At 36.7% G+C, this 17,692-nt stretch overlaps 1 protein-coding gene across 3 annotated transcripts; it reads left to right on the forward strand.

Moving 5' to 3' along the window:
* The first annotated feature begins 680 nt into the window (after nt 1-680).
* Nucleotides 681-10,543, forward strand: LOC108995596 (vesicle-associated protein 2-1-like). Of its 3 annotated transcripts, none has more exons than XM_035685442.1 (8): nt 681-975; nt 1,084-1,204; nt 4,076-4,146; nt 4,277-4,358; nt 5,347-5,462; nt 5,574-5,705; nt 9,509-9,583; nt 10,221-10,543. In XM_035685442.1, exons 2-8 carry the CDS (start codon nt 1,135-1,137, stop codon nt 10,353-10,355), a joined length of 681 nt encoding a protein of 226 aa, XP_035541335.1. In that variant the 5' UTR covers nt 681-975; nt 1,084-1,134; the 3' UTR covers nt 10,356-10,543. The 3 variants fall into 3 exon arrangements, with proteins under 3 accessions (XP_035541335.1, XP_035541336.1, XP_035541334.1); XM_035685443.1 differs by having other exon boundaries at nt 1,117-1,204; XM_035685441.1 differs by having other exon boundaries at nt 681-1,204.
* Nucleotides 10,544-17,692: the final 7,149 nt, after the last annotated feature.

Consider the following 17,692-nt stretch of genomic DNA (forward strand, 5'->3'; position numbering starts at 1 on the left):
CTGATTGGATTACCTAACACACTTCAAGGGATAGAGACACTCTTTCTTTTTTATTGATCGATTACCTATGACTTCAAGGTATAGAGACACTTGACCCAAATCGTATTTTAAAAAGGAAAAATTAAATTACACACTATCAATCCCATATTTTAAAATAATATTAATAAATTAAATTATGTTTAGACACCATTTTAGAGTTTAGACACTAACAATCATTTCGTGTAGATCACTAAACTTGTCTTGGGTCGTTGAGGGTACATATCCACCAACAAGATATAGAACACCAATCATTCATCCAACCGATCCAAATTAATTGAAAACCTTAAATCACAAGTTACGAACTCTCATCTCATATTATTAAAATTATATGATTATCATTCTTTAATAATGTAATGTCTTGAGAGTAATCTGTATCTGTATTTTAAATAATTGAGCAATGTTACGTATAGTTTTTAAATGAAAATTACATCGTAAACCTAATTAATTTTATTTTTAAATTTTTTTAAATTATAATAATATTTTTATTAAAATAATATTTTTTCTATTTAATGAAAAATTTGCAAAATGACGACTGCAAATAAATTTTTTTTAAATTATTAGTTAAATCTTATATTTCACAACAAACATGTTTTATTGAAAAAAAAAAACTCTTAAAAGGGTGAACGTAGGTGGGTCGCGCTCACTGTCTGCCTGTCTGGTAACTGGTTCCTCAAAGCGCTCACACTTTTGAACCGGACGTCGCAGTCTCCATGACACAACACGTGCCTCCTCAATCTCCTTCCCCCTCTCTCTGATTGAAGCTGCGTCGTACCCATCGGAGGGTAGTCTGTAACCAGCACACCAAAACTCGCGCTCTTTTTGAGGCTGGTTCGGACTTACCTCGGGAGCGGGTCCGATCTTGGTGGCCACAAACCTCGGAACCACCCCACTGGGTGCTGGCCATCCGTAGCGCCCCTGCTTTTCGTTCCACCACGTGTGAGTCCCCAATCAATTCCCCTTCTCTCTCTCTCTCTCTCTCTCGTTCTGTGTCTGTCTCTGGAGGTCTGGGGATTGTTAGCGTGCAACTATTATTCGCTTTGACAGATTGATCGAGTGAGTTTGTGGTGGCGGTGGTAGGGATCATTGATCACCATCATGAGCGACGGTGGTGGTGGTGGGGGCAATCATTTGATCTCTGTTCATCCCGATGAGCTCAAGTTTCCATGTATATTTACCTCTCTCTCTCTCTCTCTGTGGATTATCTTTGATAGTTATTATGGTTCTCAATTATGGTTGTCATTGTTTTTTAAATCAAAGTTCTGTTTCTTTTGCATGCGTCTGAAACTTGTTGAATTTGCATGAATTTGAATTATCTATGTATCACGGTAGGTCGAGCCCTTGGAAATGTGTCAATTTTCTTTGCTGTGATGTATTTCTTGGTTATATTCTGCAGTCGTATCTTGTGTTGATCAGGCAAGACTCCGATTATGTTCCTTATATTCAAAATTTTATTCGAAGTTATGGCTTTATTTCCCGAATAATTATGGTTTGATGCTATGGCCTCGTGTATTTTGAAATGAGAAGGGGAACACTAATTGTTATGGACGTGTTTCACCGCCACCACTTCACGATCACCTACAACCAAAGAGTAGAGGGCTTAGGGTTTCGAGAGAACGCCTCCGACGCCTAAGTTAGTGACTGAAGATAATTTTAATAATACCAATGAGTTCGATCCCTTTACATACCTGGGTTCTTCCCTTACATAGAGCTCCATGAGTTATATTTGTTCTTTTATCTGATAATGTGTCAATTTGCTTTGTTGTGATGTATTTCTTGGTTATATTCTACAGTCGTATCTTGTGTTGATCAGGCAAGACTCCGATTATGTTCCTTATATTCAAAATTTTATTCGAAGTTATGGCTTTATTTCCCGAATAATTATGGTTTGATGTTATGGCCTCGTGTATTTTGAAATGAGAAGGGGAACACTGATTGTTATGGACGTGTTTCACTGCCACCACTTCATGATCACCTGCAACCAAAGAGTAGAGGGCTTAGGGGTTCGACGGAACGTCTCCGATGCCTAAGTTAATGACTGGAGATAATTTTAATAATACCAATGAGTTCGATCCCTTTACATACCTGAATTCTTCCCTTATATAGAGCTCCATGAGTTATCCAATGGATGTTTCTATCATTTGCCACCGTTGGATAGTTATCCAGTCGGTATTAGCTATGGGCTGGGTTCTCTTGGCATTGAGCTGAGCTTTTCGGTAATGACGCAGGCTTTGGGCTTAAGTAAGGGTCTAGGCCCACCTCGGGGGCTAACCGGTCGGGATGTCCTCTCTAGTTACCCCGCGAAGTCTCATTATGCACAGTGTGATGAGACTTGAATCTAAGTGTCGTTTCACTTTTCGAGGTGTGTCAGTGCGCCGTTTCGTTTCCATTCCTCGGCACGCCAACTGTCATTTCACTTCAACTCTTATTTAATGCCCATTTTCCCTCTTCTTTTGGACTTCTGCTTCCTTCACGTTTCTTGCCTATCTTTCTGAGTTCTTGCCCTCTTTTTCTCTCGCGATTTTCTTCATTCCTCCATGGCTTCCTCTTCTTCCAAAGGCAAGGTTGTGGTTCCTGCTTCAGGCCCTTCACCACCCTGCGACTTCTCACCCCAAGTTGTCATTGCTCCTCCAGTGTCCATTTTTGCGAGTTCTCGCTAATTTTCAACCATTACTTTGCATGAATTGGAGAATGCCCGAAATAACTTCAACATTCTTGACTCTGTCGAAATGAGGGCTCCTACTCCAAACCAGAAAGCTATCAACGCCAAAGGTATGGTTGTCTCTATCGCCCTTTACTTTGCTATGTTCACCATGGGGCTTCGATTGCCCTTCGTGCGACCAGTTTGCGACGTGTTAGACGTCCTAGGGCTTGCCCCGGCTCAATTGGTGCCTAATGCTTGGAGAATTTTGATGGCTTGCTGCTTTTTGTGGTTGTGTCCATAACACTAATGATTTTTTACCGTACATGGATTTAGCAGAAATTCGAGCATATATGGCGAAAAATTTTCTTCAGTTTTTGAGAATTCCAGCAAAAAAATTGTTGAAATGTATTTTGTATTGGGATTTAGAAAATGGATAGGTAGAGTTGAAAAGTTCGTTTTTATTTTTCTGTTTTTGTAAAAGTTGTTTTGTTTTTACTTGCCTAAAAATAAAAGAAATTCGTTTTGGTTTTTGTTTCTTTTTGAACCTTAAGTAATTAAATTATTTAAAAAAATGAAATTGAAATTGAAATTATTTTTGGTGTTAAAAAAACCTTTGGATTAAAGTTGAAATTTAAAAAATAAAAAATAAAAAAAATCCGAAAATCTTTTTAAACCGAATATACCCTAGATTTTCTGATGCTGATGTGGCAAAAAATTTGTTTCATAGACCTTAAGGTTTGATGTATGGCTGATATGGAGATTCTAGGACTAGGGATGCATGCAAGACGAGAGGAACAACATGATAAGATGTGATTGCATACGGGAAAAAGTTAAATGCAATTGGAAAAATATCCAAGAAGTTAGCTGATATGTTAGTGTTGTATGCTTAGACTCTGGAATAGACAGCGTGCCATCACTTTTTTTTGTTTGCATCCTCATTACTGTTTGCAGATTCCTTGCTTTGTATTAATATCTGCAAACGAGTTGAAGTCACGGGGGAAAGAACAACCTACGGATTGCAGGGGAGGGTGAATTTTAAAATAAGCAAAGTTTTGTCTAGAAAGGGATCTGCAATTTGAGTAAATGAATCCTAAGACATGAAGGATGTGGTCAACTCAACTAGAAAAGAAGGAAAGATAGTGATAGATTCAACTGGGTTGGTCCTTTAAAATTTAAATAGATAAACTAAAAGGAATGCTGACACTGAGTGTGAAATTGAATTGAAAAACTGAAATTTGACATGGGTAAAATATGGGCCTGTTTCCTAGCTGCTAATTTGGTTTCTGTAATATACTTGTGAGTTTTGTCTTCCATTTTTGTGTTTTTATATAGAATTGTTTTTTTCAAGAAGAAAGTTCTTAACAAACTTAGTAATTTTGGTATACATGTGACCAGTTGAACTGGAAAAGCAAAGCTACTGTGATGTTAAAGTTGCAAACAACACGGAACATTATGTTGCTTTTAAGGTACTATCTTTGTTACCCTACAAATATAACCATTTTTATTTCTTATTGTATACATATTTTGATATTTATCAAGCCATTTTAAATCGATACTGACCAAGTTCAATTTGAATGTTCCCCTCTTTTTTGCTAGGTTAAAACCACTTCACCCAAAAAGTACTTTGTGCGGCCCAACACGGGTGTTATACAGCCTTGGGACTCATGTCTCATAAGAGGTGCTTTACAATACCTTGTTAAGAACTTATTTATTTTTTGTTGTTTTATTTTCCTCCTTCAAGTAATGACCATTTGATAATATATGGACAGTTTAGCTAGACATTTCTTTTGTATAATTTTTGTGTACTTGAGTTTCTCCTTTTGCACCTTTTAATAAAGGATGAATTATAACTTATTACAAGTACATACAGTTAGTGACTTGGCTGGATGGTTACAGAGCACCCATTCTAAGGGGTTGGCCCGGGTTCAAGTCCAACACCCTCTTTAATGATATTAAAAAAAAAAAAAATTAGTGTAAATTGCCTAACGTATAGACATGATCAAAGTAGTGATTGGCCAATAAATAAACATCTGTCTGGTGAGATCATAAACTCAAGTAGCTTTTGATTGAAGAATGTACTTGCTGGCATTGACCACTCATATGCCACTTGATCATACACTGTTACCATCCCCTCCTTTTAAGTTGCAGGTGAAAATTATATACTAACTAGAAGTAAATAATTACATCCATCAAGCATGAATCTTATATACAGATGGAGGAAAGGCCTTGGGCAATGAAATCATGTATAGATATGAGCATGCTTGATCTCTCATAGTTGGATAAGCTGCCTTTCCAAACCCTTGAGGCATTGACTTAGCATGGTCTCACTAGAAATAAATTTTTTTTTTTGACAAGTAAATCTCACTAGAAATATTTTATTGCTGACATAGTTGCTTCTAAGAATTTGCTCCTACGGTCTACCCTGTTTGACACCACCATCCAGCCCACCTTCACAAGAAAGGCATTATAGATGTCTGTGAATAAACAATATCCTGAATCGTCACATTGTTATGAATGGAACAGTCAGTCCTAAGCTAGAGATAATGGGCCTTTAGTCATTTACTTTTACCAGCACAAATGCAAAATATTTGTGTTTAAAGTATTTTCCAATAGTCCATTATGATTTTCTTACCTAATATGCCTTTAACTATCTTCTTGATTTGCAGTCACCCTCCAAGCACAGAGAGAATGTCCTCCAGATATGTATTGCAAAGATAAATTTCTCTTGCAGAGTACAAAAGTGCCTCCACATAGTGATGTTGATGAACTTCCGCAGGATACTGTAAGAAATTGGCGTTGAGATCCACATCTGTGTAACTTTGTTTGACCAGCTTGATTATATCCCTTTGAAAGTATATCATGTTGGGACATCAATGTTTAATTTTGAATTCAGTTTAACAAGGACAGTGGAAGGGCAATAGAGGAATGCAAACTTAAAGTTGTGTATATCTCTCCCGCTTCAGCTCAAACAAACTCAGAAGATCAAGCATTAATGGGATCTGCACAAAGTCCTAATACCAATTTTGTAAGTTTTCTTGAACTCATGCTGTTTTGTTTTGTTTTTGTTTTTGTTTTTGTTTTTATTTTTATTTTTAATTTTTATTGTTTGTCTTGCTTGGGAGTTTCTATGGGCTTTTTTCATTTTGTGCAGCCTTGTGTTTGTGCATGCATGTAGTTTGTTGGTGCATAGTCACCCCCATTTGACGATGTGACTGTAGTCAAACATAAAGAGAATACTTGCTATTATTCATTGATGTTCAACAATATATATATATACTACATACAATTAACAATTATACCCTCACAAGTTACACTAATTACAACCATGTCCTCTAATACTCCCCCTCAAGCTAGGGCATATATATCATATAGACCCAGCTTGAAACAAATAAAACTTTAACCGACTATAACACAATAACTTAGTAACCATATCTACAAGTTGATCAGCAGATTTCACAAATCAATGTCACCACTTAGTGTTTTATCTCGAATAAAATGACAATCGATCTCAATGTGTTTACTCCTCTCATGGAACACAGGATTAGAGACAATATGCACTCCAACTTGATTATCTCAAAATAAGTGGAGGGACAGGAGTTGGAAACCCAATCTCTTGAAGAAAGTGTTGCAACCATTCAGCTCACTAGTAGTGTGAGCCATTGCTCTGTATTCAACTTCTGATCTAGACCGAGCTACTACTATTTGCTTCCTACTCTTCTATGTAACCAAGTTACCTCCCACAAAGGTACAATATCCAACAGTAGATCTTCTATCTGAAGGAGATCTTGCCCAATCAGCATCTAAAAAAGCTTCAACTCTAATATGTCCATTTGGTCTATACAACAATCCAAGGCCAAGAGCTCGCTTAAGATAATGAAGAATATGGATTACAACATCCCATTGTGAGACCCTGGGCATTTGTAGAAATTGACTCACTACACTCACTGCATAATAGATATTAGGTCTAGTAATAGTAAGATAATTCAATTTTCCAATAAGACTTTGATACCTACCTGGATCTCCAAACAACTCCCTTTCCCCTTTTAAGTGTTTACGATTTGGATCCATAGGAGTGTCAATAGGTCGTGCACCCAATATGCTAGTTTCTTCCAGAAGGTCAAGTACATATTTTCTCTGAGATAGGTTAATACCTTTTTTAGATCTACTAACTTCAATTCCAAGAAAGTATCTAAGTTTGCCCAAGTCTTTTGTCTGAAACTGATCATGTAAACATTGTTTCAGCCTAGCAATTACAGCTGAGTCACTTCTAGTAATTACAATGTCATTCACATATATAACCAACAAGATATGACTTGCATCATTATGTAGGTGAAATAACGAATGGCCTATTTGGCATCTATGAAGACCAAATGCGAATATCATATCAGAGAACCTCCCAAACTATGCTCAAGGAAATTGTTTTAAACCATATAATGCATTTTTTAACTTGCACACAGTACCTTGATACTCCCCCTAAGCACCAAACCCAGGTGGTTGTTCCATATAAACTTCCTCATGTAAGTCGCCATGTAGGAAGACATTTTTAACATCCAACTGAAATAAGGGTCAATCCAAATTAGCAGCAAGAGAGATCAATACTCGAACAAAAGAAATTTTGACAACAGGGGAGAAAGTCTCGTCGTAATCGATGCCATAAGTTTGAGTGTAACCCTTAGCAACTAAGCGGGCATGGAATTTGATTATATATATCCATCTACAGCCAAAAGGTTGTTTATCAGGTGGTAGAGTAACAAAATCTCATGTCCCATTATGGTGAAGAGCATACATTTCATTTTTCATAGTTGTCCTCCATCCCGGATCAAATAAAGCATCTTGAACTGTTTTAGGAACAGAAAGTTTGGAAAGTTGAGAAGTAAAACACGAGCATGAATGAGATAAGGCATGAAAAGAGATATATTGGCTAATTGGATGTTGAGTAACACAAGAACCAGTACCTTTTTGGAGAGCAATAGGTGGAGAGTTTGAAGCACTCGGTAACTCAAGATCTGAAGATGAAGACAATGTTGGTGGAGGCATGGGAGATGAGGGCCACAAGCGACGCGAGTACACCTGTAATGAAGCGAAGGCAATAAGGAGGGTTGGGTAAGAGTGGGTGAGTGTGCAGGAGAAAGGGTAAGAGTAGCTAATGGTAGAGGATCACATTCAACAATCGAAGATGTGTCTGAGACATAGGGTATGGACTCAAAGAATGTGACATCAGCACTCGTGAAGTAGCATCTAAGAACAGGACTATAGCAGCAATATCCTTTTTTAGTTTGGGAATAGCCAACAAAAAAACACTTGGTAGCACGTGGATCAAGCTTATCAAAGCCTGGGCCAAGGTTATGAACATAGCAAACACACCCAAAGATTTTTGGAGAGAAAATGACGGAGAGGAAGGGATCAAGATGGAAAAGGGAGAGGAAACATCGAGGACTGATGAAGGCATACGGTAAAGGTGACATTGGCACGCAGTAAGAACACCATCACTCCAAAAACATTTAGGAACATGCATGTGCAGTAAAAGTGCTTAGGTCACATCTAACAAATGATGATTTTTGCATTCAGCCACTCCATTCTGTTGGGGTGTATAAGTTAATGAAGCTTGATTAACAATTCCTTTATTACTTAAGTAAATAACAAAGGCACTAGATCGATATCTTTAGTATGGTCAAAATGAAAAACTTGAACTTTTTGTCTAAATTGAGTTTTAATTTCTTCCCAAAGGACTTTGAATATGGAAAGAAGTTCAAATTGCCTTCAAAGAAAACAACCATGTCATACGAGAGTAGTCATCAACAAATGTTACAAAATACTGAAACTTGTTTGATACAATGTTGATTGGTCCCCATATATGAGAGTGAACCAATTCAAAAGGACTAGATATTCGATTATCAACTTGAGGTACAAAAGACACACAATGGTGGTCTGGACCAAACCATTCGGCCCAGTCGGTTTTCCCAGTCTGGACCAATAGTCTTACACCCCTAGCTGCACTATATTTTTCATCACTTCAAAATAAAAGCTCTTTCATTGGAATTACTTACAAGCACTAATGTACCTCCTTATTGGAAACTTAGCTCCTAAACATCTTATCACGGAAAAGTGGGAGAATGAAATGAGGCTTTAGTTGTGAGCATATCTCTATCGCAAGTTGGGGTGTGTGGGGATCAGCCTCATGATCAGTGAATGAGGTCCTTGTTTTTTTTTTTTTATTTAAGTATCAGTGCATGAGGTACTTGGGAACAACAAAAAGCAGGAAGTTGAGAAAACAAATGGAAGGGGCAAAAAAGCTACTTAGAATGATTTCAACATGGAAAAGACAACTTACATCCTATTTCCCACACCAGAATTCCCCACGCTTGTATCAACATGCACCAGAGTTGACCTATCATTAGTTCATTACCACTGAGGTTAGCAATTGGATGTACTGATCTCTCCCTCCCTCTGCAGGCAGTTTATTTGTGTTATCAGTTTTCTATTGGTAATTAATTATGCCTGTCAATGTGACTGATTCTCATGGATCTTCTTCGAGAAATGATGATAATTGTGTTGAATTCCTTCGTTCTTGTATCTGCAGTTACATGTGTTAGCCTGTCAGTTTACTAATTGCGAATATATTTCTTGGTCATTTCTTTTAGATTTCTTAGTTTGATTGATAGGATTGAATGCTTTATGCAGTTCATCTTGTTATGCTTGCAAGTGGGAATTCTGTTTAATTATGCTTATAATGTAACATATACTGAAGCGGCCACTGTAAAATCCAACTTTTAACAAGCTCACTAAGTCGACTACATCTTTTCTTCCATTATTTTCTTTTATATGTAGAACCAGGCTTTGCAGTTGCTGAAGGCTGAAAGAGATGCAGCAGTTCAACAAACACAGCAGCTACAACAAGAACTGGTAATTGTGCTCTGTTTTTCCTTGGATCAGTTTGTTTCCATTTATTGGTTTGATGTTGATAATAACAAATTTAATCTCTCAGACTCCACCAGAGAAGCCCGTATATGCATAAACTTACAGGAGCACATTTAACACCACCTCGAAATGCCCTACTTACATGATGACTACGGAAAGTAGAAACTTGTGTTATTTAAGTGGTTAAATGGATGTTTGACATTTATTAAGAGTCCAAAAATATGCATCTTTGCGATTATGAATAAAGATATAGCGTGTAACAGAGTTGGAATCTATGAATCAAGTTTAAATGTGGCAGAAAAAAATCAAACCAGGAGAATGGGACGTTTCATTAGGTGATAAGTGATATCTTAGAAAAGAAAGAAAGGGAAGTTTTTTTGGATTATTAAGATGGAAAAAAAAACAGACAATTGTTGTGTCAGGAACCAACACACATATCAATACCCTGGACAAGTTTTACCATTTAACCATCCCTTTCCCTATTGATTGGAGCTTTAAATGTTTAGTGGAAATTATGTGGTCCACTGGATAATCTAGCTTTTATACGATCAGCTTTTAAACTACATACTGCTGCTGACTGATAGTTGTGACTATTGGCTAATTTATCTCGTCTCTGCAACAGGACATGCTGAAGAGGCGAAGATCTCGAAAAAGTGACCAAGGCTTCTCACTCACCTTTGCAATATTTGCGGCACTCATTGGCATTATGGTTGGCTTCCTCATGAACCTTTCATTGTTCTCATCATCTGCAGAATGATTCAATACTTTCCAGGATTCATGAGATCCCTTTTCTTATCTGTGCACTGTATAATTTCAAGCTCGGTTGGATGGGAATTTACCTATTTTGTATATTGGTCATAGTAAATCTGTTGTGATCAGTTGGTTTACAAAGATTCTCCTTTTCCATCAACAGGTTACTCCCAATGTGAGTGAAAATTTGTTTAATCCCAAATGTTAATAACCCCCATCCCCATTTTTTTTCCTCCTATTTTTTTTTCCTCCTATTTTTTTTTTTCCCCTTTTTGGTTATGTAATGATGCTACTTTCATTGAACCTTTTGGTCCTTTTAGTTTTTATAGCTCTGCTTCCCAACTGATAAAATAAAGGTAAGAATGTGGCCTTGAAAGCAGTCTCTTAAACCTTCGACTACTATTTAATACAAAAAAGAACAAGAAAACACAATCTCGTGTTGGAATAATCCTGACTGAATTGGATTCTACATGCCATTATATAATAGAGCTCCAATAGTCCGATTAAAATTACTACTTTCATATCGTGTAGATACAATTAGAGATCAAGATAGATGATATCAGAATGAATATAACTTCATTTAATTCAAAGGTGTCGTAATCGTGTAGTGTGGCTTAATGCGAGTCAACAATTTGAGTAGGAGAGATTGATCATGGATTGGCTTGTCTCAAGGGCGCCACTTCTGACAGGACGTCATGTAAAATTTGGTTTGGTTTTATATCCTCCAATCTCAAACTGTCACGTAAGGACCTCTCTGGTTTTAAATAATCACATGATATAAGATTATTTTCACATTCTTTATCTTAAGAATTCTAAAACCTAAAAAACCTCAAACACTAATTCCTTCATCAGCACCACCATCCACCATCAGTAGCCACTCCAGTCGGCCATCTAGGTGTTTGCCACCACCTCAAGAGTTGGTCATCCCTTAGTATAGCGCATGGAGAATCACCTCGGGTTGACATGAATAGTTCAATATGACTGTTCTCGAATACATAAACTGTATCTGAGACGAAACGTGACATGAATATGAAAAGACAGAAGTCCTGATGTAGTGTAACATGACATGAAAGTAAGATGACAGACATGACGTACTTGACAGAAAATATTTCGTAGCATGACATAACATGTAACAGACAATATTTCATAACATGGCATAACATATAACAGTGAATATTACGTGACGTGACATATATGGAATAGATGGCATACGTGACATGACATACTTGCAACATAGAGGAATGCATGATAGAATATATTGTGTAACAGATAAGTATTTCGTGACAGTATGCATCATGTGTAACAGATGAACATGTAATGATGTGGCATGGCATGACATATATGATATAACATACGAACATAATTGTAGTTCCCTTACCCATTACACATACACAATAAACTGATAGTAAGTTAAGACCTAACTTACCTAGATTGTCGCGTTCTACGAGAATAAATTGCGAACCACGATGAACTATAAGAGAGTATTCTAAAAGTTAGAAATTTAATCACTAACAATTAGAAACGTGAAAAAGAGGCAATTTAGAGTAAAATTATCATTTTACCCTCTACATGTTGGAAAATGATCATTTTACTCATAACTTAAGAATTTTGCATCTTAACTCCAAAAATCACCAAAATTTACATTCATCATATAAATTTTGTCCTGAACTCAAATATCAACTTAGAAAAATTTAAAACAAAACACAACTATGGAAAACTCACTATGGCCAAAACATCCATAGGTCATTTCTCTTTATTTTTGTTGCAATTTCTTCCAACTTCAAAGTTCATGATTAAAACAAAATTTTGCAACAAATATCTTCCTACCCTAAGTTTAAAAACATACTTAAAACATACATTAAGAAAAAAGCTAATAATCAACACCAAACTTTTTGTAAAAAGACCCAAACTTCTTAACAAAAAGGCAAAGCATTGAATCACAAGTTTTGATCTTAATCAAAACATCTCCAAGAATTCCAAAAAATAAAATCTTACAACTAACATATTCATAACATCATCCTAAGATCAACCATGCTTTAAATCATAAAAAAAAAAAAAAAAGTCATCAAAAATCACACAACAACACTTGGAGTTTTCGGTTCTACACTTAGTCCAAAAACAAAAACTTTTCATTAACTAACTTTGATCAATCTGTTGATCCATGGCTTAAAATGATGAGATCTTCAAACCAAAACATCACATAGTTTAAAAATGTGTCCTAAAGAATATCCAACCATCAAACCTAAAATCACATGGCTAAAAATCAATAAAAACATGGATTTAACCTAAAAACATCAAATCTTAGGTCTAACCGAAATCCTCTTGCATAGAAAAATCATATCTTTGAAAGTAATACTAAATATCTTCATACCAACATCCTATCATGCATGTAAGAGGCTTAGGATCATCAAATAAAAGTATCAAAGCCATTGAAGTAAGATTAAACCATGAAATATTCAAACTTTCACAAAACATAAACTGTTTTTTCCACTTCTTGTTTCTAAGTTTCTATATCTAAGAAAATTTTTCATCAAAACCTTTAGTCATGCAACAAATACTCAATGAAAATTCATAAACACATGTTAAAACACTCCATCAAATCTTTGGACCAATACATGTCCATTAGCTTGGTCAAAAACTCCAAAATATAATACACTCTCCAGTTTAACGCCAAGAATTACCTTTTCATGGTTAAAATAACTTTTGACCTACCAAATAACCACGAAATGAAACAAATAATATATCCACAAAAACTAAACCCAAAGAAGAAACTTTTTCATCAAGGAGTTATTGCAAGAAAATACTTACAAAGGGTCCAAAAGTGCCACACAAAAATACTCAAAAAACTACCTGAGAGAGCTCGTTTGGGTTTCTCTCTAAGAACGAGATGAAGAAGTGATGAAATGGAGTGAAGTGTGTCTTGCACGGTTTTAGACTTCTGGAGGGGGGAGGCATGGGCTTGAATGACCTTTGATTGGAGGTGCCTATGTCACAAGTGAGAAATAGTGAGAGGCAAGGACTGTCTGCTACTGCCATGCGGTATGGAGGCTGATGAGGTGGTTTTCCCCTCTCACATCAAGGTAGTATTAGCTGTAGCCAAGGGCAGTGGATGGCCTGCCATGTGGGGGAGGAAACTTCTTCATGAATTTTTGCCAAGGTGGCCAAATTCGTGGACCTTGGTGGGCTTAACCAAATGAGCTTCAATTTGGGATTTAGAGAGGTTTTGGTTAGAGTTTGAGATGCTATCAAGCACAAATCCAACTTTTCTTGGCCCAATCAAAATTCCAAGGTTTAAAGGGTTGTATAATGATGTCATAACATGAATTTGAGGAATTAATAGTATATGAAAGTGATTTAATCAAGTGATTAAGCACAATGCTAGAAGTTGGATCAAATAAGATTTGTAGGCCAACTTTAGGGTTTGGGAAAACCGTTTCAAGTTTCAGATTTCAACCAAGCTTTTAGGGTTTCAATTGGATTCCAACTATTTACGGCTTCACTAGGGTTGAAACCCTCTTTGGTTCGGCACAATTTGGTTGATTAGATGGAAAACAAGATTTTGCTTAGGTGGCATGATGTCACACCTTGATTCCTTCACAATTCATCTCATTGTTCCTCTTTGTGCTAAGTATCCAATACTATTTACCAAGTGTAGCTAAGATCATGCCAAGTGTCTAAATAAAACTTCTCTAACCTAATTTGGACATTTCATACTGTAATTTTGAAAACACTGCACTAAATGCTAGTATAAAAGTTACTATTCACTCCAAGAAAGCAAAACATAAACTTTGCACTATAAAATCTTAAATATTCACAAAAATCTAACTGTGCAATTCATTTATTGAAATTCAATCCTAAAGTGCCTCGAAATAAGCAAAATCAGTTTTCGACAATCGTTTCATCTGAAAGCTGAAAATGGGATAATTGCGCTATAAAATCCTAAATAATCAACTGAGTCTAATGGCGCAAACCATAATGTAATCTGAAACTTCTAACTATATCAAATAAATAAAATCGCACTTTTTGACACCATAGTGAGTGATAACTCTGGCTATGCTGACAAATTAAAACCTACGCGATTAGTCGAATCGTGAAAACTTATGGTGTTTTCACGAGGTTCCTAAAGACTATAGAAATTCCACCATTGAATTTCTAATGGGCTGTTACATCATTCCCTCCTAAAAAAAAGATTTCATCCTTAAAATCGACGCAAGTACAAACATTAAACAAACTAAGGAGAAGATGTTGCTCGCCAAAACTTACCCCAACATGCTATCACTAGACATATCATCACTGGTCAGCTCCGATGGAGGTGCATCGATGTCCATCGACATGGCGTGTTGGGGTAAGTTGTAGTACACGTCGTCCTTTGAATCATATGCCAGATTGCAAAAATAACTTGGGTCGAGGTGCTGCACGACCTCTTCATCATCGCTATTTGGCTCTTGACCCTCTACCATCAAGCATTCGTGGTGAGTTGATGGCATAGATGATCGTGACACTACAGGCTTAGTGTTGGCAGCTACGGCACACCTTTCTACTGCTCTGTTGGACTCAACTCCATCCCATGACGTCCTCGCTTTGAAGCTATCCTGGTTTAACCACATAGTCGAGTGTAGAGTAGGCAACGTTCTTCATGAGGTAACGCCTTCCTCTCGTAGCCCACACTATTATTATCTATAACTATCACATGGTTATACAAAATAACAACCACCATATAAGAGAAAAGTATAACACTCACAAAGGTCACTGCCTAAACTTAATGACTTCTAGGCTACCCTTCTAGGATAATGAATCCTTGCTTAAGTGAAAACACTATTTTCCTTACTGCTCAAAGAGTTATTCACCACAGATATATATATATATATATCCCCTGAAGTCTACCATTCCTTAACTCTCTCTCTCAAATCAACACTTGTACTGAAATCCTTCCACAAAGTAGATCAAGTCGTACTGGCATACTCTCTAAATCTAAAACTTCAAGCGAATAATCTCCCAAAACGTTTCCTTAGAAAAAAAAAAAAAGCGATACACTTTCTCTATTTCATCAGGGAATCCTATCCACCTAGGACTAGCTTACTCCTTCATAATTGAAACGAATCGTTCCTCCTCCTAGGCGGTATATCTCGATAAACGATCAACTATTAACCTAAACTCAAGACTTTATCTCTTACGATTGGCATAGCTCTTCTATCCATCATGAGCTGCCTCTTATTCTAATTCTAAATAAAAGGATCAATTCCTACTTGTTCACGTAAATCTTCAAGACCAAGATTTTACTACCCATATAAAAGTCTCCAATATAAGGGCGATCTACGTTTTCCACAAACACAATGCTTCGCCAAAAACCATTTAATGGTGACTGGATAAAACTACTATCATAAATGAATCCTACTAAGGCCAAAGCTTGTCCCAAACACTTTACTCTTCCGAACACAAATTCTATTGGATCCTCAAAATCAAAACAAACTCCAAATACACCGAATACTAGTCCATCAACCTTCAATATCCTTCCTCTAACTGTTAAAGGGTATTCTATATCTACACCGATATGAGCAATAATACTCATAATGAGAATTGTTACTCTTACCAACTGGGTAACAATTCGGCTTCTGAACTAAACTCTCATGCAATACCACAATCACAACAAAAAAAAGGACTCACTTGAATCAAACAGCGTATAAGTTACAAACCTCAATGACTTAACATTACCTAAAATAACAATAATGCAATAATACCATCAATTGCAATCTGATCAACCTTAACTAAGCTTAATCAATATAGAGGTCTTAGAAAAATACCAGTGACGGTGCCATCTCCTTCAGTTCCTGGGGCGTCAGCATCCGTGTCTCCCTGAGTGACAGAGTACACTCTAACGGGTACATGCTGCCTCGGCTTTGGTTTGTAGTCACCGTTTAGGAAAACCCCTTGTCTTTCCTTCATCAAGGTAACACTGAAGCAGGCTTGGATCATATGACCTGATCGGCCACACCTAAAACAAGTCCCCAATGCGATTTTGCACTTGCCTCCATGGTGTTTACCGCACTCTCCACAAAGTGGAAATGCGATCGGCATTGAGTTCCCAGCCTCAATGCCTTTTCCTTTATTTGATCCAGTAAACATCTTCTTCCTTTCCAAACTCTCTTTAGCAGGATTCGATGAAGTCCTCTTTCTTTTTGAAATGATCTGGGCAGTCAAACCCTTCTGCTTTTTTTGCTTTGCCTCTGCTATGGCATCGACATTTATCAACTCCTAGTAGGTTTCTATTCTATGACAAGCCACTTGGCTACGGATCCTAGGTTGAAGTCCTCCTTGAAATTCCTGCTCCTGCATCCTCTCTGTAGATATTAAGTGAGGTGCAAACCTCCCCAACGCCATTAACTTGGTAGTGTACTCTTCCGTAGTTAAACTACCCTGAGTCAAAGATGCGAACTCCTGCGCCTTTAGTTGTTTGATAGAATCTGGAAAGAATCTATTGTCAAACTCTTCTTTGAACCTCTCCCATGACAGTGCAGCGAGACTTCCTAGTTCCCCAACTAGAAGCTGCCTCCGTGTATCCCACCATATTCTAGTTTCACCTTAAAATAGGTATCCAGTGTATAGAACCTTCTCGACTGTCCTTTCGAGATCAATAATCTGACATGATTGTTCCCAAATACATAAACTGTATCCGAGATGAAACGTGACGTATGCCATAACGTAACATGACGAAGTGTAACATGACATGAAAGTAAGATGACAGACATGACGTACTTGATAGAAAATATTACCTAGCATGACATAACATGTAACAGACAACATGGCATAACATGTAACAGACAATATTTTGTAATATGACATAACGTGTAACAGTTAATATTACATGACGTGACATACATGTAATAGATGGCATACGCAACATGACATACTTGCAACAGATAGGAATGCATGACAAAATATATTCTGTAACATATAAATATTTCATGACAGTATACATCATGTGTAATAGATGAACATGTAATAACGTGGCATGTCATTACATATATCTAACCATCAAACTTAAAATCACATGACTAAAAATCAATAAAATATGAAAAACATCAAATATTAGGTCTAATCGAAATCCTCTTGCATAGAAAAATCTTATATTTGAAACTAATACTAAATATTTTCAAACCAACATCCTAACATGCATATAAGAGGCTTAGGATCATCAAATAAAAATATCAAAACCGTTGGAGTAAGATTAAACCACGAAATATCCAAACTTTCTCAAAACAGAAACTGTTTTTCCACTTCCAGTTTCTAAGTTTCTACAACTAAGAAAATATTTCATCAAAACCTTTAGTCATGCAACAAATATTT

This window comes from Juglans regia, chromosome 2 (genome assembly GCF_001411555.2).
Source record: "Juglans regia cultivar Chandler chromosome 2, Walnut 2.0, whole genome shotgun sequence".
In the NCBI taxonomy this organism is placed as follows: domain Eukaryota; kingdom Viridiplantae; phylum Streptophyta; class Magnoliopsida; order Fagales; family Juglandaceae; genus Juglans; species Juglans regia.